This window comes from Camelus dromedarius, chromosome X, assembly GCF_036321535.1.
Source record: "Camelus dromedarius isolate mCamDro1 chromosome X, mCamDro1.pat, whole genome shotgun sequence".
NCBI lineage: Eukaryota > Metazoa > Chordata > Mammalia > Artiodactyla > Camelidae > Camelus > Camelus dromedarius.
The window spans coordinates 22,977,442-23,002,715 of NC_087472.1; the positions used below are offsets into that span (position 1 = coordinate 22,977,442).

Consider the following 25,274-nt stretch of genomic DNA (forward strand, 5'->3'; position numbering starts at 1 on the left):
TAAATGAATGGTGTGATTATTTATTCATTAGAACAGGCCCCTTAGGAGCCTGTATCAGGCAGTGATTTTGTTTGCCAGACTTCTTTGAAGGAAGAGAATGACTGACTGAGCAACAACTAAATGCTAGTCACAATGAGGGAAGCTTTTACATCATGCACTCTCACTTTTAATTAACTCAAACAAAATGGGATTTCTTTTAATGTGGTAAAATCTTTAGCACTTCAGACCATCCTCCCTTGCAGTCCTCTGAATAGTGGCGTTTCACTGAGCATTTATCGCAAGGCAACATGTACTTTGGGAAGAGGTTGATACTTTCCAGCCTCTCTGAGGCCTTAGGAAGAGGCTGGCCTGTAGAAAGAGGTAAAGCATCCTTTTGGCTGAGTGTTCGCTCATGAGGGCCTGGGGAAGAAGGTACTTACCTGGCTTATAGCTTGAGCTTTATTAGTGAGTTAGACAAGCAGGAACTCTTTGTACAATAATATGATCGATCTAATTTTTTTCTAGCCAAATTAATTTCTCGTCCTTCACTCTGGTAGCCAGTTTTGTATTGGGGGAAGAGAGTCTTTTGTGTCATGAATGGGCAGTCAACTGGAGATGCTGGCACTTGCCCCTTGAGGTTTTGTTGATGAAAACTCTTTTTGATTCACTCTGAGGGAGTTTTATATTTCACTCATCATTATGTTTCACCTGACAATACAAATCTTGTAGCTGCTATGAAGGTTGAATTTAATTAACTGCTCTTCAAAATTGTGCAGTGCTACCTCCATAAAACTACAGTTAGGGCATTTGTTAGGGAACTGACATAATGACATAAAAATCTGCATGATGGGAGAATGAGTCATATCTCTTTCTTGGAGAGAGACACAGGGGCTACTAACCCCTTTTGATTGAATGCTTCCAACTTGGCAAATTTAAGACAGCAGTAAGAGAGCCAACTACACAAAATGAGGTACGTTCTGAGGCCATTACAAGTTCTTCGTTTCTGGGTTGTGCACAGAATTACCTTACCATGGCCTATCTCTTTGTTGATTTGGATGTTCCAAACATCAGGACAATTAAATAAGTAGAAATAAGAGAGTCTTGTACTATGGAAGGCTCATTTTAATGCATGCAGGCGCATGTAGCATAAAACAAAATATTCAGGAAAGAGCTCTTGCTTGGAAAGCTGCAATGAATGGGTGATGCTGCTCCTAGTGTAAATAATGGAATCTGTTCAAAAGATGCTGCTCGCAGCCTTAAATGATCTCCCACCCAGTAAGTACTAAAAACAAGTGGCCTATTTGACTGTCTAGCCATTGATTCCTTGTACTTTTCTTTAGGCTTTTTCTCTAGTGCATTGGGGAAAAGCTTCTTAAGTAGGCCTAGAAATGTACCAGGTTCCTGCATTTCACCATGTAGAATAGTATAAATGTTGTTTTCGACAACAGAAGTACTATCACACTGGCTCAGTTGCACAGTCCATCCAGGCTAATAATTTGCCAGCGAGCCAGAGGATGCTCTTGTCCTTGGTAATGTCTACCATGAAGTTCAGTGCTTCCTACAGAATATCCGAGTCCCCCTAAGTAACATCATACTTCTGGAAAGTCTGAAGTTTTGGAAGACATTTGCGTGTTCAATCCATAACTTTTGAGGGCACTGAGCTTGGTTTACTACCCACATTGTAGTATAGAACTAAATATTCATTTGCCCTAAATTTACCATTTACCAAGCTTCAAGGAAGAACTTTCTAATTTTAGATTTCTAGATTTTTGATGAAGAAATATCCATGCCAGTCTTTCTGTACACTTTGAAAATTCTATAGATTCTGATCCTATTCCTTTTAGTATGCCTTTTCTCAAGACTGAGGTCTTACTTTTTTTGTGTCTTCATAAGTCACCTCCACCCCAATAATCCATTGTGGTCATTACCATTTTTAGAGCTCTCTCGATATCAATTCCTTGACTCCAGGGCACAGCAGGGTTTGCTAAGCAATCTCCAGCACTGCCTCTCCGGGACACATCCACTCGCTGCCTCCTCAGATAGCGGAAAGCTTCGGCTATGACCAGTATTGCATCGTGTGTCAATGCAGACGTATACTGAAATGGATGTAAGGAAAACAAGATATTATGACAAACGATGCCCTCAAAACTTGCCTTGTTCCTTATAATTTTCATTCATCTTCAACTCTTGCTCTACGAAGTCACCTTCTTAATTGTTTGAATCTGGAGATTTCTCTGCACAAGGCTGACTTTGATCCATTCTAGAATGATGCATCTTACCTCATGGCTGCACACGTTAAGATTATTAAGATCAAATGGCTCAGGGGAATCTCTCTTGCTCTAAATACTGTGTTTCATATTGAGTGAGTGACTACTAAAAGGCTGGGTCCTTTATAGAGAAAGAAAGAAATGTGAAGTTAAAGGATGGCATATGTAGATTGGAGAGGAAACAGCATATCCTAAAGCAAGACTGGGTTATTGCTGTTTATAATAGAAAATTCAGATTTGGTGTTTACTTAGGGGAAAATGGAAATAGCTAAGTTAGACAGCTTGAAATTAATTTTGAGGGAGACATTAATCATTCCTGTCTGGGCCACGTTTCTGGTGAACTAGGACCTCTGGCCAGCAATAAATCAGTTTTTGTTTCCTGGGGGGAGCAAAATCCAAACCTGGTTTTCCATTGTAGAAAATTACAATTGTTTCTGAGCTTTAAATCTGGTAACATTGACAATTCACATGCAGTACTTCATGATACTACCCTTCTCTGGCAAGAACATTGACTTTCTATTCCTTGGATGTACTGTACTGATATGCTTTACTAAGGCTGAGGCTAGCCACTTACTACAAGGGATTTGATCGTCTGCAGTTGGACATGGTGGATACTTTTCATTAAATGAATCAACAAAGTATAGTTAAAATAAGCTGGCCTCTGTTTTGCAGGGGTGACAGATACTGGTATAGAATTCTGTTGATTTAAAAAAAAAATGAAGCAAAATGCCCTAGGGGGAGTTTTCTCTCTATACAGTATGTCCCAATACAATTGTGATTGAATACATTGTCATTTTTACAACTATCAGTTTACTTTTCTGACTTTTCTCATGTTATTTTTCTTTCAGGGCCAAGTCATCAAGTATGACTGTAACAGGGGGCATATGTTCTTTCATGGGAAAAAAAACTTTGTGTCCCCCCATCCTAGCACTACATAAAGCCAACGTGGTGGTGATTTTTCCCCAGCTGACTGCATAAATTGTCAGCAATCTTAATGTAGTCCCTTCTAAGCCATGCCAAAAGAGCTATTTAATTTTCTACTTTTTCAGCTTCTACTTACCAGTATGTAAACATATAAAAAAAAAGCCCCAGAAGGAAATGTTCATAAAATATAGAATAAATTAAGCATCAGGATTTAAATTGCTAGACAATTTTATTTCCTAATCAAAATATTGTACATCATTTTTTAAAGTGGGCTTTTTGTCTGATTGATATAGAGCAAGGTTCCATAATGACTAGTACTAAGCCAAAGTAATCTGAAAGTTGTAACCATCTATTTAAATATTCCATTTTCTTAAGTTATTTGAAGGGTTTGGCTTATAAGCCTGAACAGTTATTTTCAGTAAGTTCTGAGACCGTTAAGTTGTACATAATGGGTTACCAATGAATAATCCAGAACTGAGATTGTCATCCCTCTCTTTTGTACAGCCTCTGTAACGTCTGAGCAGGTATAAACTACTCTGTAGTAACTTTTGGATACTTTTACTCTTGTCCATTTTTTGTGCCTAACATAATGCCTGACACATTGTAGATACCCCATAAAATATTGATTTCTCCTGTTACCTGCTAAATCTAAGGATGGCAAAGCAGTGAATAGGCAGTGGTATGAAAAAATGAATTTGTATAAGCTCCTCTAAGTGGGCAGATTTAGTCCATAAAAAAGATTTAAATCGTTAGGGAAATGCAAATCAAAACCACAGTGAGATATTACCTCACATCTGTTAGGATGACTATTATCAAAAAGACAAATATCAAGTGTTGGCGAGGATGTAGAGAAAAGGGAGCCCTCGTGCACTGTTGGTAGGAATGTAAATTGGTACAGCTGCCGGAGAAACAGTATGGAGGTTCCTTAAAAAATTAAAAATGGAACTACCCTATGATCCAGCAATTCCACTTCTGGGTATTTATCTGAAGGAAATGAAGTCACTATCTCAAAGAGATATCTGCACCCTCACGTTCACTGCAGCATTATTTACAGTAGCCAACAGATGGAACAAGTCTAAGTGTCCATCAAATGATGAACAGATAAAGAAAATGTGATACCTATAGTCACATGTCAATTATATTTCAATTATATATATATACATATACAGATATGTACATAATGGAATATTACTCAGCCATAAAAAGAAAAGAAATCCTACCATTTGTGACACACAGATGGACCAAGAGGGCATTATGCTAAGTGAAATAAGTTAAACAGAAAAAGACAAATACTGTATGACCTCACTTATATGTGGAATCTAAAAAAAATAAGTGAACTCATAGAAACAATGAATAGACTGGTAGTTGCCAGAGGTGGGGGCTGAGAAATATGGAAAATAAATAAAAGTGGTCAAAAGTTATAAACGTCCAATTATAAGGTAGATGAGTCCTGGGAAAGTAATGTAAATCATGGTGATTATAGTTAACGATACTGCATTGTATTTTTGAAAGTTGCAAAGAGAGTAGATCTTAAAAGTTCTCATCAAAAGAAAAAAAAACTTGTAGCTATGGTGCTGATGATAGATGTTAACTGAACTTATCATGGTGATCATTTCACAATATATACATACATCAAATCATTATGTTGGATACTTAAAAATTAATATAATGTCATATGTCAATTCCATCTTAAAAAAAATAAAATGATCATCCTAAAAAAAAAAAGATTTGACTACAAAGCATTTGTCATAGGAATTGTGACCATATGTATGGAAAGATATGAGGACATCTGGAAACCTGGCATGTATAATGTAATCTCTACAGCTACAGAGGGCTGCTTAGCTAGTGAGTGGCTTAAATCGATAAAAAAAAAAATGTTCAATTCACAACTTTTCTAGAACATACCAATTGCATAAAGTAAGGTCCAACTTGTATTATGTTGATGTGACCCATTCAGGGTAGACCTGCATAGGTGATTCACAATGTGTCTCTTCTCTGGTCTTCCTTATTCTATTCTTGTCAGGGAGGAAGGGTGTGAGGATGGGTAGCTTGAAACCCTGAGAAAGGAAATGTGCCCTCCCCTCTCCCTGTGTAGGGAAGGGCCTTGAGCCTTGACTCTACTTTGACCCCTCATCTTTGTCACAGGGATCCCACAGCCATGGTGCACACATACTCTCACTGTATCAGGAAGGAAGAATTTAAAGTTTGTTTCATATTTGAATCAATGCACTAAGGGAATAGGTTACTTGAAAAAATACATTGGAAGGATCCTTTGTGTAACATAAGTAACTTTCCCCTAATTTATCTAATTCCTGATTTTTAAATAATAGAATTTCTAGCCATAGGGGAACACATATGAAATATGTGCACTTTAAGCATGACTTTCTGCTTTTAATATTCTTATCTTGATTTCATGAAAATGAGCAACTTAGGTAATCTAATTAAAGATACTTTTGCAGGCAGGAAAACATTTCCATTCAATATATGTATAGGCAACACACACTCTTTATTAGAGCCTAATTCACTTGGGTGTACTGAGGTTCACGAAACTTATTAACACAAAGCAATCACATAAATAATGCAAAATCTAATTTTCTGTTTTGGACTATCAATCTTCCTTACCTATTCCCACTGCCCCCACCCTTTGCCCAACTCAGGTTCTTATAAAAGTATAAATTGTGAGCGTATTACAAATGAAATTCATTAAAAAATTAAGTTAACATTCCCAAACACTAGGTTTTAAAAGACTTCCTTCTCAACAGCTTCTTTATTTGGGAGTTTAGTTTTCAAATGCAACAGCATCACCTGTGGTTGTGTTTTCAGCATCCTTGAAACACTTATGAAGGATGACCACTTGATCACCAGATGGCTGTAAATATATAAAGGCCATACTGAGATGCTTTGAAAAGCTGGCCTAAGGTTTCTATATGCCATGGAACATTACCTTTAGTGGTGCATTCTTGGCTTCAGGGAATTCCCTTTCGTCCAGCCTTACCCAGCGCTGGATGAACTGCTGAACCATAGGGTTTTCGTTGTTGACAATCTGGAATCCTGTAATGTTGGCTCCCCCATGCATGACTCTTTCTAGCAAAATATCAGTAAAACCCTAGAAAGAGATTGAAAGAGAATCATGATTGTGGGAGTTCGTGTGTTCTTACTCACTGTATGTATTGGTTAGAGTATTGGGGAGGAAATGAGAGTACCCTCCCCAGGATCATTCCTTAGCAATCAGGAAAACCTTGGACACATTCTCATATGTCAGTTATATATCAATAAAAAACAAAACCACAACAAACAACCCTGATATGGACTAATTCTTAGGGCACTCTGGCTCCAAAACTGCAGGCATGATGGAGAAAATATACACTCTTCCATTTCAGTGCCTGTGCCTTTATTTAGTGCAGCTGCCACAAGGACAGAGGTACCAACTTCAAGCAAGTGTTTTTGTTTCATTTACCTATATTTTTAGTCTTTCTTCATTAAATGAAAATACAATGATTAACATAAGTGGGAAATGTTGAAAAAGTTGACCTCAGCTAGAGATATAAAAACTTTTCTTCAGCTTGACATTCCAAACACAACAGATTGCTTCAGATTCTAATGATGAGTACTTTCAACATTCGTAATTTACAGAAATGCCAAAGAGCGAAACTGACAGCTTGGTTGCATACGATGGTACAAACCCCAGGGTGTGTCTCACATGCGTCCATGAATGAGTTTTGACATCTACTGAATAGCATCCACCGTTTTCTTCTTCTTCTGCTCTGGTTACCATGTGGTGTCTCTGCCACCTAAGCCTCCTGACGGAATCTTTTCAGCTTCACACCAAGTCATTTTCACCTGGCCACCACCAGTTCCACTGGGCGTTGTTATCTTCTGGGACACTTCTCCCAGGAATTCCTGCTATTTCTGCTGGATAGCTGTCTCTTGCTAGTTGGTGCTGATGCATTTGGGTTCTCAGTGGGCTGAGCCAACATTTATATTCATAAAGAAATGGGAAGACTTCTTTCTCTTTCCTTCTGATTCTCCTCCCCAACATTTAAATATAAAAATTTTCAAATATACAGAAAAGTTGAAAGAATTGTACAGTGAACAATCAGTCACTATTCAGACTTTACAATTAATATTTTTCTATCCATCAATTGATTTCATTTTTGGGGTATCTTTCAAAGTAAATTGCAGGCATTAATATACTTTGCACCAAAAGACTTAAGCATGCATGTCATTAACTAGAGTTCAGTGTTTGCAGTTTCCTTCCTCCCTCCCTCCTTCTTTCCTTCCTTCTTCCTTTCAGTAAGATTTATATCCAATAAAATGCACAAAGCTTAAGTGTACCATTCAATGAGTTGATAAATGCATACACTGTATTACTCAAATCCCTACTAGCTCTCTAAATTTTTCTCTTTTTTGCATTCTAAGTTTTCATTGAAGTATAATAATCATATAGAAAAGTGCACATATCTTTAAGTAGAGCCTAATGACTTTTCATAACCTGAACACAGGAATGTAACCAATATCCAGAAGCCCCTCTCTTGTATGCTACTCTAGTCACCATCTTGACTCCTGCTTCTTTTAATTCTACATTTCTTTACATGGGCAACAAGGCACTTAGAGAAAATATTTTAGTGAAGCAGATTTTTCATTTCTTGCTCACAGCTCCATTCCTCTTCCTTTCATAAGTGGGATGTGAGTCATTGGAGGTGGGTCAGAGAACCAAATAGTGCACATCACTGAGAATCATTCCTCCTTTCCGATGACCGCAAAGTGTTTTCAAAATTAACATTAACTTGTTAGGATGAATTTTCTCCCAGAGGCCTCCTTCATGAAAGAAACTGAGACTGAGTATTTTCTCTCATTCGCTCCCCTCTGCGCTACAATCAGCAGAGAGTTTTGCTTGTGTGTAAAGCCAAGCAGAGGCTACAGCTTGAGCTTCAGCCTAAACTGTTACCCAACTCCCAACCCCCACCCCCTAAACATACATACAAATAAAGAGCCGAGGACGAAACTTTAACAAATGGCTTTAATTCATGTAGTGTACCACACCATATTTGCCAGTTGGCAAGTATTATACAAGAGCAGTGACCAACTGCCCATCTGTCTGCTGGTGGGGGTGAAAAGCGGGCCCTCTGGTGCTCTCCTGTGTCTTAAAAGCCTATGCTGGAAGGTGGAGCCCCTTCCTTGAAAGAAAGGGATTGAGAGCGCTTTTGCCACCATCTTGGTTCCAGGGTCAGTGCTATCTGTACTTCAGTAAGTATCACACTCCTGTTTACTTCAGACCCATAGCATGTAAAAATGGCAACACAGGATTAACAAAAGGGAGGGAGAGAGAGAAAGGGTCCCAGAAATCTTATGTCTGTCTTAAGGCATAAGAGCTAGCACTTCAGTCTGGTTACTCACCAAACCATTCCTTTCCAGAAACATTTTGCTTCACTGCCTTTTTCTTAGCAGGGATACTAAAGGAGGGGTCCAACTCAAATTTACCTCACCAGTGACCTCCACTTACTCCTAGGAGGCTTCACCCTGCCACACAGGTCCAACACATATTCCTACTTGGGTGTCTTCTTCTCCAATACATAATACTGTAGTTCAGAAGCATCTTCATAGGCACCTCTATGCTCAACTTTCTACCACACAGCAACCATACCACTGAGAACCTAGAAGTTTCTCAGTCAACCCATGTTTTATGACAGACATATCTGGGAATGTGTTCTGACATATCTGAGACTAGAATCAGCCTGGCTGTCCTCATGGGATGAAATGTGTCCACAGAATCACAAATCAAGTCAGGGGAAGGTCACCCCAAATGGCTCTTCTTATGGCAAGACCTCTGCAACACTAGCTCCTACCGACTGCCCTGAAGACTTATCCATTCACATGGGCAGAAAGTACTAACACAGCTCCATGGACAAAATGGAGAGAGCAGAGGTGTGGTAGAAATAAAAGGAGGTGAGAGGCATTTAGGGAGATGAAAGGAGAGATCTTGTTGCTAAAGGGTAAGAGCTGGCTGGCTCCTGGTCCTAATTCTCCCTCTGTACTATTTGTGTACATTTTGCTTGTTTGTAATCTCGAATCAGATTCTATGGCTTGATGTTGCCCTGGTGCCCAGCATTTAGATACAGCAAGTCACAGTTCTCAAGGTTGAGGTAATCAAGGCTGGATTCTCCCTAATCCCTCTGGAAAAACACTAATGCAGCAGACCTGACCAACAAATATCAAGGACATAGACGGGCAAAAGACAAAGGAGTTGAATAGGAGAGGAAGGGTTATAAAAAAGAAAGCTGTTCTGGTTAAAAGGCAGGAGTTGGTTGACTCTTGATCATCCTATTTCTGATACCTTTTAAAAAAAGAATTTTCTTTTTGTATCAAATATTGCTAAATTCCATGGTTCAAGTGGCACTGACAGTCCATAAGATTGTAAAAATTAAATCTTGATTCTCTCCATAGCCCCTTCAGAGATACTAATGCAGCAGAGCTGACGTCCAACAGGTAGGAGGGGAAAGGAGGTGAGAGAGGGAAGGATCATGGAAATCCAGAGAGAGGTTCAGTTTAAGGGTAGATTTGGTTGGATTCTGGTCTTCCTTCTCCTCCAATCCCAACATTTTAAGGCATTACAATATCCCATAATAATATTTCATGAGTTTTTATGAATATGACACCTATAACCCTAAAGGCAGGCTGAAGATCCCCCCAAACCTCTGTAAAGACACTAACGCAGCACAGGTGATGATACAGCATCCAGAAGGGAAAATGGAGTAACTGAGGATTAGGGTCAATGGTGGGAAGATGGAATTTAGGAGTGAAGGATGGAGTAAGGTGCAGGACCCTGCTCCTGATCCTCCTTCTCCTACTATCCCATTGTTGTAAAGCATTTCACCCATTCATAACCTCTGCTTAGATCTCCTCCTGGGGCTGGTGAACCACAGTCTTCAAAGGTGGTAAAATCGAGACTGAGTCTCCTAAAACCTCTCAAAAGACATTAACACAAAAGAAATGATCACCAAACATGTGGATGGTAAAGGGGGAGAATAAAAGGGTAGAGGTCAGTGGCAGAAAGACGGAAGTGAGGAGAGAGAAGATGGCTAAGAAGGGAGATTTTGCTAGTTCCTGGTCTACCTCCTATATCTATCCCACTGTTTTTTATTTCTAGAAAAAATTGCTAGAGTCTATTATTGTGTATCACCACAGTTGCGAAAGTTGTGAGTTGGGGCCTGAGTCGACCCACAGCATCAGTGAAATAACTAATGCAACCAAGCTGACCAGCAAACAAACAACAGTAGGAACTGATAGTGTAAAAGATGGATTCTGGCTAAAAAGTAAGAGGTATCAGGCTCCTGGTCCTCCTTCTCTGATATGTAAATGTAAGACATTACACTTTTCTAGAAAATGTTCCTAGATTTTAGTCCTTGGGCTAGGTGCTCTCCCTCACGGTGTTCATATTGAAGCCATGTATCTGTGAAACCAATGTAAACAGAACAGGAAAAGAAAACATGCAGAGTGTATAAAAAGGGAAATAAAATGATGGTGTAGAATGATGGAAGTTAGGAGAAATGTCTTGATTCAGGGGAGAAGTTGGCTGGCTCCTGGTTCACTTTGTCTACCTGTCTGATTATTTTAAGATACCTCATTTGTCCATCCCTCTTGCTAGAATTCACTTCTTGAGTTGGCTACGTAGAGACCCTGAGGCGGGAACATGTCTGTCGAGAAACTCTGAGCACACACAATGCAACAGAAATGACCTCCAACCATCTGAATGATAAAGGGGAGACTAAAAGATGAAAGACAGTTATAGAAGTTCTGGCTAAGGGGCAGGAGCTGGCAGGCTGGTCAACTGGTCCATATTCCCTTCTTATTTGAAGACACTGCACTTGTCCACACTCTTGCTACATTTCTCTTGAAGAATTGGTCACAAGAGGGCCTCAGGTTGAGAAAACAGACTGAGATCTCTCTAAAATCTCTGTAGAGACACTAGCACAACAAAAATGAATGCTAAACATCTGGGTGATAAAGGGGAAAATTAAGAGGGGGAGGTCAGCGGCAGAAAGATGAAAGTCAGGAGACAGGTGCTGATAAAAGCCAGGAGTCTCCTGAATACTGCTGTGAGCAGAAGTTGTGCGGTGACCAGACAGCAATACATGTGACTACAGGTGGATTTTTTTTTATTATCACAAAATTCCTGTCTTTAGAAAAAGTATAAATTTGCCTACTAGTCTAAATATGTGATAAGTAAGTTTACAAGTTTTTACTGTTTAACTCATACCCTTGGGTCAGAACAAAATAAAGCTCTTTAAATCTTTTTAGTTAGTTTCATTTTTGTTTCAGGATTTCAGTGCCTGACCCAGGCACTTGTTCCAATAGCAACTGCTTAAAAATGGACAGAAAACTCATAGCTTTTTACTTAATATGTGTATTTAAACATGTCTGACTTCAAAGGAAATTTCTCTGTCATGAAATGATAATCATGAAATCTCTATTTCTCTATCTACCATTTCCTCGCTGAGCTACATCTGCTATTAAAATTTATATAATTTAAAATAATATATTTTGACCAAAGACAAAATGTGTTCCAGTAGATTTCTTTGATATTTTTGTGGGAAAGGATGGCTCATTTTGTTTTATAGTCACTGCTCTATCCCTTCACTGAATCATAGCAGTTCATTTGTTGCTTAAAAACCAGTTTCTTCTCCTGGCATCTCCAAATCATCCCCATCTAACCAAAGATATTAGAATTTCTTCTTTTTTTCTCTTGCCTTTTCTCCATTAAAATTTTTGAGTGTTGCGGGGGTAGTAGGTAGTCATGGTTTCTCATATAGATGGGCTCTGAGAATCAACTTTTTCAAGAGGGTAACCTTTATGATCCATATTATCTCAGCCAATGAATTTGTTACATTTTGAGACCTTAGAGTCTATAGAACAGGTTAATTTCTTGTTTTCTTTTGGGATTTTCAACTCGAATTCACTTTGAATGAGACACAAATGAGTTTCCAATTACAGACTCTCTTTTTTTCTAGAATCCCCTTTTCTAACTGCCCACCAACTAAATTAACTTCCTTATTCCCTGTGCGTCTTAAAAAGAATGTGCCCCAAGGCAAAGTTGTTATATTTCCTTAAAATCTCTTCCTCTTCCTGTAGGCCTTCTTTCAATTAGTGGCACTTTAAGCCTATTGGGTCACTGGGGATGGGGTCCAAAAACCTGTTTGTTTTTTTTTAAATAAGCTGAACAGATGACTCTGAAGCACAAGCATGTTTGAGAACCACTGGCCTAGGTTATCATCCAAGCTTACTAGTTGGTGCTCTGACTTCCAGTTCTTTACCTCTCCAGTTTATTCTTTGCATAACAAATTTATCTTCCTAAAATATCAGTTACAGCATACTACTCCTTTCCCTAAATCACTACAATGATTCCTTACTTTCTATAGACATATTAACAGCTAAATATCTTGACTTGACCTTCCAGGATTTCCATTATCTGTTACCTTTTGCCCCCCGGCCTTATCCATACCTTTTCCTCCAAGAGACCCCATGCTCTATCCACATCATGCCCTTTTTAACCTGGGGACCTTTGTTTTGTTTCCTTTGTCTAGAAAGGACCCTTACTTCAGCTCCAGAGGTCTACTGAAATTTAATTCTTCAAGAAGCATTTCAATTAGTAAAGTAATGATTAGGAAACAGCTATATCAAATTTGTCTCTGTATTCTCTACCACGTAGTAAGAGGGCCAATTGTGCCCCCTTTTGCCAGTTATTACATAGACTCTTGCACACTGTTGATGCTTATGGACTCTTGCCCTCCTTCTTTATCACATGCCTTCTGTGTAATAAATTTATGCATATACCACAATATCACTGCTAAATGGCTCCAAGATTCCAAATTCCCAGCAGTACTAAGTGGAATTTCTGTTGAGCCCATTTTATTATTTCATAGGGATTTTAATAACTAGAAGTGATGATCAGATACTCCATGATTTTTGTGTGTTTATATATCAAACTTGAGTGCTACCTGCATTTCACCAATTCTCTTTGGTTGAAATTATGTTTTATTTGTTTAATTTTGTTTTTTGTTTTTCACTCACTGCCATGGTCGTCTCCTTTCCTTTGGTTGGTCCAGTAAACTGTGCAGGGGGAGAGATTAAAAGAGATGAGAGAAAGCAGAGAAAGACTGGAGGCAATCCTACTGCTCACAGATAGGGTGGGTTGAAACTCTACTTTCTCATTTTCTATGTTCTAAGTATCTGCACACTTGACTATTTGCCTCTGGGCAACAACGGCAACATTGGTTGGAAATATGAATATATTATCCGGAAATTATTCATTTGAGAGGGAGACTACTTGTTTGGATTTGTAAATTCTGCTATATTTCATCAATTTCATCAATTGTGACTGCTTCTCAATCACATCATATCTGTTTGAACTGGTGCACGGTTGCTCATATCTGAATTCAACAGTATAAAACCAACCATGACCTCTGTGCCTAATGCAGGGCCTTGTCAGCTGCCTTTGATTAATTCTCCAAGGCCACCTTTTACACAGACACTAATTACACAAGTGGCACCCAAACACTAATTGTCCCTGATTTGAGAATAGTCAGACAACTCAGTCTTCCAAAGATTCAAATGACCTTGGTATTATCCTGTCTCCCTTGATTTAGACACACAACACTGCAATTCAGTTCCCTTTTGGTAGTGTGAATAATTCAGAGTTGGAAATCAATGTATTCAAGGCTTACTTTTAGAACACTTATTTTTAAGATATTACGTGGAGATTTCCTTCACGTAAAACTATTCTTAGGGTACATTTTGTACAGAGAGGAAAACAGAGACAAGATAAGTTGGGTGACTTTCGTGGAGTTGATGGTAGATTACGGGTGAGAAATGAGAAAGGTGGCTTGCCTATAGGGAAGATAAAAGCAGTAGAACGAGGGGTGGAAGGCTGCCAAGGACGAGTGTCTTTCTCACAATTTGGATGAAGGCTGGCTCTGCCTTTAGTGCCATCTGAGTTGTTCATCGGAGTGATGCTGTGATAAGGAAATGCACAGTAATTGTGGTGACTCAAGTTATCAGATTGCTAATGAGAGACATAGTCTTTCTAGAAGCAGGTCTATCCTCCTGGGAGGGTGTAATGTGCAGAGTTAAAGACTACACCATATAAATTAGCGCTTGATTATGGATTGCGTGTATTGTTCACTCACTGTTTTATTCTCTAATCTAATCAACAAGCATACTTTGAAACCTTCTAAGTGCTGTCTGCTCGTACAATGGTGAACTGTATCAAACTTGGTCCCTGACCTCATGGCACTTTAGTCCAGTGGGAATTACAAATAATTACAAGTTGATCTAAGTACTGTTTGGGAAAAATAGCCACTGATCTGTTTTTCATTAACACTTGCATTGAGGTATAATTTAAATACCATATGATCCATCCATTTGACATTGATTTTTTTAAAAGCCAAAATCAGATCATGTCTCTCCCCTGCTTAAAGTTCTTCAATGGCTTTCTGTTGGAAAAAGTTAAAACTTGACCTTAAATAATCTGAATCTTGTCACTCACTCTGCTGTAGCCAAAAGTGCCTTCTAACAATTCAGAGAAGATATCAAGCCCTTTTCTGCCTCAGGACCTTGGCATGTGTTGTTCCCTATGCGTATGAACTTTCCCTGATTCTTTATATAATTGGACCTTTCTCACCGTTCAGATCATTGTTTCAAAGTCACCTTTTCTGAAAGCCCTTCTCTGGCCGTGCTATGCAGAGTTTTGAGTCCCCACACTCTGCCTTCCCTTCATTCCCTGTCCCAGCACCTGTTCTATCTTCATGCCAATAATCATAAGTTGTGCAAGTTTGGTCTGTCCAATTTGTTTATATGGTTCTTAAAGAGACCACCTTCTGTCTTCCTTGCAGTGGAGTGAGCAAGGTATTGGGCATATAAGTAGTAGAGAGGAAAAAGAACTTGTTATGAATATCTTTAGAGTAGCACTACCCAGAGTGTGTGTGGACTGGTGCTGGTCTGCTGTTTGTTACCAGTCCGAGATGATGCAAGGAAAGGAATTGAGTGTAAGCCTTCATAAACCTTCATAGCAATCTGATAGGATAATATGGCTGTTGAATCTAATACTAAGAGAAATTGGGCTTGTATTTGATTTATCTTGTTTTGTTTATTTCATGTTTTCTTAGTCCTTTATTTCTGTTGTGCTTTTATTATATGAACATTCAGGGAAAAAACTGGCCCTTCTTTTTTTTTTTTAACATTTTTTATTGATTTATAATCATTTTACAATGTTGTGTCAAATTCCAGTGTTCAGCACAATTTTTCAGTCATTCATGGACATATACACACTCATTGGCACATTTTTTTCTCTGTGAATTATCATAACATTTTGTGTATATTTCCCTGTGCTATACAGTGTAATTTCAAAATTGTAGAATAGATAAACAAGATAACAAAACTGGCCCTTCTTCACAGATAGTTTGAGCAGCACTGTTTTAGAGGATATGATGTGAGTGGCCAAGGGGAGAAAATAGAATTTTTTCAATTCATCTTGTTAGAACATTGGGTAGGAAGTGATCTTTTCTTGTTAATTTCAGATGGTTTTTTTTTTTTTTTCACAGAGAGAGAGAGAGAGGCAGGGAGGGGGCAGAAGAAGGGATGGTTGACTATAATGGAGATTTTTTTGGACAAGGGGAACGAGAATCTTAAAGTTGGCTACTTTTAAGCTGAAAACTGCCTGTGGCTTTCTAAATGCATGGTAGGATGTTGGACCCCTGCCCAGTCCCCGCTCCTCATTCCGTTGGTACGCTGCTGTATCCTATCTCCATTTGGAGAAGAAAGTGAATCATGAGCCGCCAAAGAAGCTGTGTACCCAAGGGAGGTGACTGGGCTCCTGGCATTGGGGACCACTGGGAGTTTCTCCCTTCAAGCCCACCTCCTTTGCCTGCTAGGCCAGGCTCTAGCCCAGTGAGCTCTGTGTTTACATGCAGTCTGCTAAGGTGTCAGTGATCACAACATGTGACATTGAGCATTTGAATTTTTTATTTAGAACATTAAAAATGGGAGGGAATGAGTAGAGAACAAGAATACCTGGAACAGGAAGGGAGCAGAACGGAACAGTTGTTACTGGCAAGCAAAACAGCATGACTCATTCTCATTTAAACTTATTTTCTCTCTAAACCAAGTGGGCCCCTGTTTCAGGTACATCCTGAGATCTGGTAAGCGGCAAAGTTCACTTCTTCAAGCTTAGGTTACTCCTGGCTGCCTCTTTTGGAGTCTATTTTTTGAATAATGCTTTTGTTTTAGTAAAATTTTAGAAAAATCAGGTATAATCTAGTACCCCCATCATTATTTCCTGGCATACTAATAATATGAGTGGGGCAGATGAGGAGAGAAAGAGAGAAAAGAGAGCAAGAGAAAGAAGGGGGACAAAAGAGCAGGGAGAGAAGTGAATGTGTTTGTGTGTGTGTGTTGAGGAGGGGGAGAGCATGAATGAATGAATATGAGTGTGGCTGGGGGGAAGAGAGTGATGCAGATGTAATTGGTACCTGCTCAGATATATTTCATCTTGGCCCTTTGGAGGGGTTTCAAATTTAGAGTCACAAAGCTGTCCTTGTTTTTCCAAACTTTTTCTCTCTGATTACTTCACCCTCATGAATTTCTAGTTCATACATTCTTCATAGACATTTATCTCTTTGCAAATGCTCTTATGTGACTTTGGGGCTGGCCTTCTGTCTCACTGAGATGCTTGAGTAAAATGAGAAGAGCAAGGTGCTCTCGGTAAAGAGTCTCACCAACCTGGACTGGAAACCAAGCTTGGCTATGGATTAGCTGTGAGACTTTGGACAAGTCTTGTATCTTTTCTGAGCTAATCTCTGATCTCTAAAAAGCCTGGGGAAGTGGGTGGGTAAGAATTCTTTCCTCATCAGCGTTCTGAGACAATGAAAGGAGAAGTCTAAAGAAAACAGCCAATCGAAATTGTAGAATAGATAAACAAGATGATACTGTATAGCACAGGGAAATATATACAAGATCTTATGGTAGCTCACAGAGAAAAAAATGTGACAATGAATATATATATGTTCATGTATAACTGAAAAACTGTGCTCTACACTGGAATTTGACACAACATTGTAAAATGATTATAAATCAATTAAAAATGTTAAAAAACAAACAAACAAACAAACAAAACCCAGCCAGCACAGCGGGGAGGAGGCTCAGACGGTCAGATTCCTTCCCCTTTCCTCCCCTAGCATGACGGCCTGCTAAATCGCCTGCTCCTGCGCCCTTGACTGCTGGCAGCAGACATGACCTAACTTCCACATGCAGGGCCCACAACTGTCCCCAGTCCTGGGGTCAGTATCAGCCTAGGCAAGGGAACTGTCAGGTCTCCTAAGGCAGAGGCTAGCTGATGCAGCACTGAATGAGTCCTACTGTGGCTCACAGTCTCCCATGAGCACCTCAAAGGCTTGGTGTTTTGGGGTCCTATTTTGGGTGCTGGGTACTGAACATCTGTTGTTGGACCATCTCAACCCAGATCCAATTTCTTTTGTGTCAACTGTTAGATGCTTTTGATTGATCCTTCAGCTCCTCAGCTCTGATGAAAACTTAGTGAAGGGCACTCAGCACTCTCTTAGCTTTTGCCCACCTGGACTGATTTGAAGTCTGCCCTATGACTTTATATCCGCAAGGATCACAAGGCTCCGGTTGTATTCCCCCACCTACATCCTCACTGTCATTCCTGGCCTTCCCTGGTTCAAACTGACCCTCCATGAGAGAAGAAATGTAGAGCTGGAAGTGACCTAGGAGTGTTTCCCAAATTTTAGTCATTCATATACCACCTTTACAGGTTTTTGTAACATGGGTGGATCCTCTGAACTATAATTTACCTAATATTTTTCTTTACATTGACCAAGTTTTTTAACCTAAATATCTACTTTAGCCTCATAGAATTGATGGGACGGTTATCTTTTTCTAATACACATTTAATATAATTCAAAACTAATCAGTTTAGAAGTTTTGTCTTGTACTACCTAAAACATTCTCATGTACAAATAGCACACTTTGGAAACAGCAGTCTGGTCTGACTCTCCATTTTACAGATTAGGAAGCAGGTTCAGAGGGGTTTGATTTGTCACAGGCTACTTAGATGAAGTCTTGGGATTCAAACCTGTGTCCTCACTCCTGGTCTAGTGCTTTTTGTTTTTTATTACGCCTAGGGTGAGCTTAGGGTTCTGCACACTATTACTGGCATGTATGAAAAAGAATTAAATCACAGTACACGACAAGCCTGGGCCTGCAGTGTAAGGGACCTTGATCCAGGGCCTTATCACGAAAGAACGAGAGGTTGCTTGACTGACAAATTATATACATGCTGGTTACCTCTGGTACTAAAGGATAGAAACATGACCACCTTAGAGAATGTTCTGGGAGAGGAAATAACAATCGTGGAACAACCCTGAAAAAGAAATGACACCGCCAACTGATACAGAATTTGTAGGAGACTTACTCTTTCATTATTGGTATATCCACTTCTGGCCTGACCAGATCACATCTCTGGCCTGTGCTCCTGATGGAATCTTTTGTTTTTTCCAGGGATTTCAACAACTTTGAACTTTCTGCAGTTTGTTATCTACTCTGAAATGTATGCCCTGACCTGTGAAAGGCCTTCATTGAAGCACTCACAGAAGATCCAGGCCTTCTCACTTTAGGATTGCTGCCGGGGGAGGTCCATGTAAAAGCACATGGGAGTCTTTGCCAGATAGATGGAACTCAGTAGCAAAGGGACACGTGGGGCTCTGGTGCAGGTGGTTCCAGAAAGCTTAGATAGGAAATGTGAGTGTTTTTGACTTTGCATTTGTAGAAGAAGGTGATGGTTCTGTGCTGTGGTTACACCTAGATTCAGATTAGAACTTCTTCCCTTATATATACGTCCTTAGCTTTCGTCCAGCTGGCTCATCTTGAAAGGAAGTATCTTCTTAGCTCCACTTGCCCTTTTTTGATTGTCTAAATGACTTCTAAATAGTCTTGGTTTGCTAGGTGTATATGTGTATGTGTGTCTTTGGTGGAAGTGTCTGGGAGTATTTTTATCTGCTTAAAAAAATCTGGTAACCACAGAAGGGATAATGTACCTCATTATTTTATCAAAGATTAGCAACAGTTCCTATCTGTATTGCCCATACACAATTTGGTCTAGAGTACAGGGACTTACAGCAACACATGTCTGGGTTCAAATGAAAGGAAGGTCACTAGGGGAAGAGGAGAGGTGGCAGCTCAGAGCACGATAAATGAGTCCATGTTTTCATTATCCAGATTGACTGGACAGTATATATTGCATTCTTTCTGAAGGAACAGACTTTGCTTGAGCTTGTAGTAGGCATCTTTCCAAGGTTTTGTAATTCTGAGTTATGTGTTAGGCATCCAGTTTACCATTCTTCCTCAACCTTGTCCCAGTGATTCTCTCTTGCATTTCTGTCAGTCAACATGCTTTCATTTTGGACAGGTCTGAGTCTCAAAACTGAGGCCAAAGCTCTGAAGGATTGTCAGTAAGATTAGGGAGGCCCAGTTAGAAATCAAGAATGGAAAAGATCTTTATAGATCGTCTGGTCATCTTAGGTACCAACTGAGACCACCATTGATGTGCACGGCTCAGGCTCAGATCTTCCTTTAATATAGATGGAGTGGGGTTGGCTGACAGTCTCCAGCTTCAGGTGCCTTCAGGATTTGCCTTGGCTTTCAAATGGGAGGTGGGTGCTTCCTGAGCAGCTGCCAGCCAATGGCTGAGCAAGGTAGGGGTACAATGGCTCACCATGTTGGGGCAGCATGGGGGTCTTCCACATGCAGTCTTTGCACTGGAGCTCCCAGTTGTCTGAAGCTTTCTTATCAAACTTTCTTTTTTTCTCCCTCCTTTGCTGCTATCAGACCTGTATCATGGTCTGAAACTCCCTTTCTACTTGTGTCCCTCTCCCTTTTATTTTTTCACAGGTATTACTCCCAATAAAGGCCTTGCACTTTTATTTATATCTCAGTAACAAAGGACTCAACCAATACATCAGTGAGCTCCCCATTTCCATCTGAGTTTTATAGTAAGGAAACCGAGGTCCTCAAAGGTGAAGTGACCTACCCAAGGTCCCATAGCTAGCTAGTAGCAAAATCAGTATGACAACCCAAACTTTCTGACCCCCAATTCAATGTTCTTTCCCAAACTTCAGTCATCCATATACTACCACAACTTCATATACAAAAAGCAGATTTTGCTGTATCTGTTTATCCCCCATGCTGTTGTTAGGTTGACACATTAAAAATTATTTCATTTGTTGTTAAATCTCTACTTTAGTCCTGCATGAAGTAATAAAATCCATAAAATTTGAATTTTGATGTGCTAGTTTGATATTTTTCTAATACATTGTAAATAAATACAAGTACCATTATAGTAAAAACGGAAGTGTGTGTGTACTACCTAAAGTCATCTCATGTGCCATCAGTGATGAGTGAACCCTAGGACAGGTAAGGCAGAGGGGAAGAAAAAGTGGGAGGGAAGAATGAATGAAGGAAGGAAGGAAAGAAGGAAGAGAGGGAGGAAGGAGAGCAAAATAATTATTGGTGAGGAAGGAATGGTAGAAGTCCATCAATAATTGCCTCAGGTACCCTGCTGTGACCTCCCTGTTTCCTTTCCAAGCCCTGGTCTAACCTCCAGTGAGTCAACAAACATCCTTTACTAATCAGTTGCCTAAAAACAAATTGAATGTGCTCAAATGTAAATTAAGAATCAAGATTTCTTCTCCTAAAAGAGTTGATTCATTTTTCCCTAAAAGAGTAAACTGAAGTGCTCCACTTTGAGCAATTTATTGGAGAAGATGCACACAACATTTCAAAGCAGTAGCTCAAATCCTCATCTTGTAAAGTGTTTGTGCGCACTTCCTAAGAATGAGATTTAAGTAACATTTACTTTCTCATTTAAAAATATTCATTATTAAAACAAAATAAGGTATTTTTCTTTGATCTAAGAAATCTAAGAATATAATTACAATAATCTTTCACCTTTGTTGCTATTCTTTTGGTTTAAGAGTGCTATAATGATTATGATTCTCTTGTGCTAATGAAATATAATTGGGGCTAGAACTCATGTTGTGTAATAATTTAATAGACTCTTAGTATCGTAGTGATAATTTAACATTCCTCTTTCATTCCACAGAGATAGTATTATTCAGAACCTCTGCCAAACAGATATTAGTGATTTAGAAGCCATTTTGTTAATTCCTAAACCAGCTGCCCTTTTAGAGAAAGAAGAACTATAAACCAACCTTAATGAAATATTAGCTTCTAGAATGTCACAAATTTTAAAGGCACTGGGAAGCTTGAAGGTAAAGATGCAAGTTGTGTTTTATTGTAAATAGAAAGGTGACTATAGAATCACTTAATGTTCCATAGTCAAACCTACTTCTGGCATCTGATTTGAAAAGGTAATGTACACATACACTTGGATTAATTAGGGAAAGAGTCAGTATCCTGTGTCCCCTGCCCCTTGTTTTACAATTGAAACCTGGTTAAAATGGTTGACATTTCAAATCCAAATTAAATCTCAGAATAATCAGTGAGGAATCATATCAGATTATTATTTTTTAAATGAGGAGAGAATATGTTTCGTAGCTAAAACAGAGACAGCATAATTGAAAACCAGGCTACTGCATTCAGGTTTTAGTATTTACCAACTCATTTCTCCAAGCGTCCAGAGAACACGTTAGGTTCTTTGTGTATTTTCTTTTTGGGATAATTACAGGTGACACAAACCAAATAGAATATATTGCCCTGGGAAACTTAAACTCTGCTTGTTCTTACCAGGTTAGCAAGCATGTAGTGATAACCTCTTGAATGTTTCCCCAGGATGACAACCTGCAGAAATAAAAAAGTAAGAAATATTGCTTATTCAAGAGGATATTTTCAATTGCACAGTCAATGGGATGGCTAGAGCAAATTACTTTTAAATGATCAGCAAAGTGTTAGGTCTTTTATAAACAGTAAATCAGACTTAATTGGGCCAGATTTCTTTTTGTTGCATTTTACTTTCAGACAGAGGATATAGGAAGAATTGCTAATATGAAAGTTAAAAATGTCAACAACAAGGGACAAAAAGCTCTCTAAACTTCCAGGTCAGTAGCATCACTGTCACTTAAAATAGACGGCAAAAGTGGTGAACCTGATGACCTCTCACCCATGAACTGAATTTCTGTGCTTAGCTGTTGAGCCAGAACATGGTCTGAACTTTGCATACCAATTAGAAAATAGAATGTACGGCACATTTTTCCCTTTATCTGGAATGCTCAGGGGATAGAACGCACAAGGAATGGGGTTAATGGGATTTGCAGGCTAATCGAGGTTGTTTTGGCTTATTGAAAACTTTTCTAGCAGAAGTGAGTTTAGGGGAAAAAAAAGCCTCTCTAAAATGCTTGCCTTCCTTTTCCTATGTTAATATGAAAGACTCGTGACCATCTGTACATCTTTTGGTGGTGAGTGTGATGCCTTCATGGAGTGGGGGAGGGGATTTCCCCCAGGGGACATTTAACAATGCCTGGAGACATTATGGATGTCAGTCTGAGAGGAGTGACTAACATCTAATGGGTAGAGGCCAGGGATGCTGCTGAATGTCCTACAGTGCGCAGGACAGCACCCGAAGCGGTTATCCAACCCAAAATGTCAGTGGTGTCAAGGCTGAGATACCTTGCCTTAGCGTCATCACGGTTATCATAGTTTTCATGAGTAACACTGCATGAGCACTAAGCTTTACAGTTAAGAAGTGCATTTTCGGAACTGTCTTGTCCAAAGTTATGTACTCTCCCTGGGGGCGACCTGCGTCCAAATGGCTGGCCACGTGGGATTATAAAGGCCTAGCCCTCCAGCCCCAGATAGGACAACTCTGAAGTGTCCCAGCCTCAGAGCTCCTTGCAGGGCGAGCTGTGGCTTTCTTTGAGACTGCACCACAGTCCCACTTCTCCCTCTGTCCAATCCTGCTTCATTTCCTTTCCTTCCACTCGAGCTGATCCCAAGAGTACTCCCTAATGAACTTCCTGCATGATAAAAAAGTGCATTTTTATTGTCTCAAAACATATAAGTGCACTGAATATTTTCCAACTGAATGTATTGGTTGGCAGTTGGAAGTTTCTGATGAAATGCCTGATATCAGCTAGTTTGCCTATAGTAAGTCCAGCCAAAATGCTTGTTAACTGAGGATTTTATAAAATGTCATTTTGAGTACTGACTGCGTGCAAAGTAGTGTGCTAGCTTCTAGGAGTGGGGACAAGGAGGGGATAACACAGAGGTTAAAGACACAACCAGAGGCACAACCAAGTTTTGCACAGGCCTGAAGCTAATACCACTTTAAGAGGCCTCTTTAAGAAAAATAATAAGTCCTTTGGAATAAGGACTCAGAAAGAACCTCTGCAAGTAAGGGACCACTCACCTTAAACTTCATGATAACTTCCTCTATGGACACAGCCGTCAAGGGCTTAAAAACAACTTGAGAAAACAACACTGCACAGCTATCAGAGCAGAACTTCATCTAAGAGGCCACAATGATGATATTAAAAACAACTGCCCTTAATTGAGTGCCTAGTATATGCCAGACAGTGTGCTAGATGCCTTATGTGTATTTAATCACTAGAATAATTTAACAGATTAAGTATCATTAGTTCCATTTTACAGGTGAGAAATCACAACCAGAGTTTAAGTAATTTGCCCAAAGCCACACAGCTAAGAAATGGTAAAGCTGGAATTAGAACCTGGGTCTGCCTGCCTCTAGAACCCACACTCTTGGCAGTACATTACATGGTTTCTTAATATGTGCTAAATGTCAAATCTCAGTAATTGCTCTGGGTTCTTGGAGAAGAGGAAGAGATGTCCAAGACCTGTTGGAATGACAGGGAAGGCTTCCTGGAGGAAATGAGGTTTAAGCTGGCCTGGAGGAGTGGAACCACATGTTTAAATATAATGCTTATCATGTTGGCATTAGAAGCCATTTCAAGTACAGAGAGAGACAGACCGCTTAGCTGTTTTCAATTAATTTAAAATATGAGCCACGTATCTGACTGATTATTTATGGAGGAAATGAAAGGTTACTGACTGTCTTGCGGAGGTGATTTCTCACATGCCGTGACACAAAATGAGCTGTTAGGTATCTGCTGGGAGGTATTCTTCAGTGTCCGCTTGTGAGAAACATCCTTACTGGTGACATTTGTTAACTTTTGATGGCAAGTTGGGACCATACATTTGTTGAATTTTTAATTCACTGACAACCCTCAACATAATAAAATCAGAGGGTTTTGAGTTCTGCTAGAAAAATGAGCAGGATTCCTAAGGACATCTGGCAGAGCTCAGAGAGAAATAAAGAAACAAGCCCAGAAGAAATGGCATAAGTCTGTCTCACCAGAGGCAGGGTTTAGTGTCTTTCTGAGCATAAGAAAGGCAACAGGGAGCCACAGAAAACATACGTGTTGTTAGAAGAACCCCGAAAGGGAATCCGGAGCCCAGCCTAGTCATGTACTCAGTTTGATTGTGGGCAAATCACTCAACTCTCTCCAGCCTCCATTTCCTTATCTGTAACATGGGACAATGAGCCTGGCCTTTTCCTATCTCGGCAGTGTCGCCGGGGTCAAACTGAGTGACACCTACAAAAGCGCCTGGGGTGTGCATGATGAAATTCTGTGAGGTTAAATAACTTTGGAGAGGGGTCATTCAATAAAATACTGTTTTTCAGGTTCAGAAAGACTTGAAAGTATCGTAATATCCGCTTTCATCCAGGCCCAGATGGTCTGTGTGGAGCAAACTCACTTATTTGAAGGTAACTCTCTCACCACACGACCCTTTCAAAATTCAGCTTAAACTGGAAGAGACAGGAAAGTTATCTAAAGATAGGAACCTTTAGGTGTCACAGAGCTGCTGCCTTGAAGGCTGTAATTATTTCCTCATCCTCACTTTCAGTGCCTTCTTAACTCTTAACACACCGTTCTTACCAATCTTGGCTTTCCAGTTCACAGTAAATGAAAAGCTACAAATTAGAAGGGGTGTACATGGAGGGAGCGGGTGATATTAGAAAGAAGCACATTAGCAGCAGAGGAAGTGACAGACTGACTTAAA

General features: G+C 39.6%; 1 protein-coding gene across 4 annotated transcripts in view; it reads right to left on the reverse strand.

Moving 5' to 3' along the window:
* Nucleotides 1-25,274, reverse strand: part of GRIA3 (glutamate ionotropic receptor AMPA type subunit 3) — a 262,136-nt gene that overhangs the window by 83,041 nt on the left and 153,821 nt on the right. For all 4 annotated transcript variants that reach the window (XM_010991643.3, XM_010991644.3, XM_010991645.3 and 1 more), the window contains 3 exons: nt 21,984-22,037; nt 6,115-6,276; nt 1,908-2,075 (listed from right to left, as the gene is read on the reverse strand). In XM_010991643.3, coding sequence (XP_010989945.2) covers nt 1,908-2,075; nt 6,115-6,276; nt 21,984-22,037 — 384 coding nt within the window. The remainder of the gene's footprint in view (nt 1-1,907; nt 2,076-6,114; nt 6,277-21,983; nt 22,038-25,274) is intronic.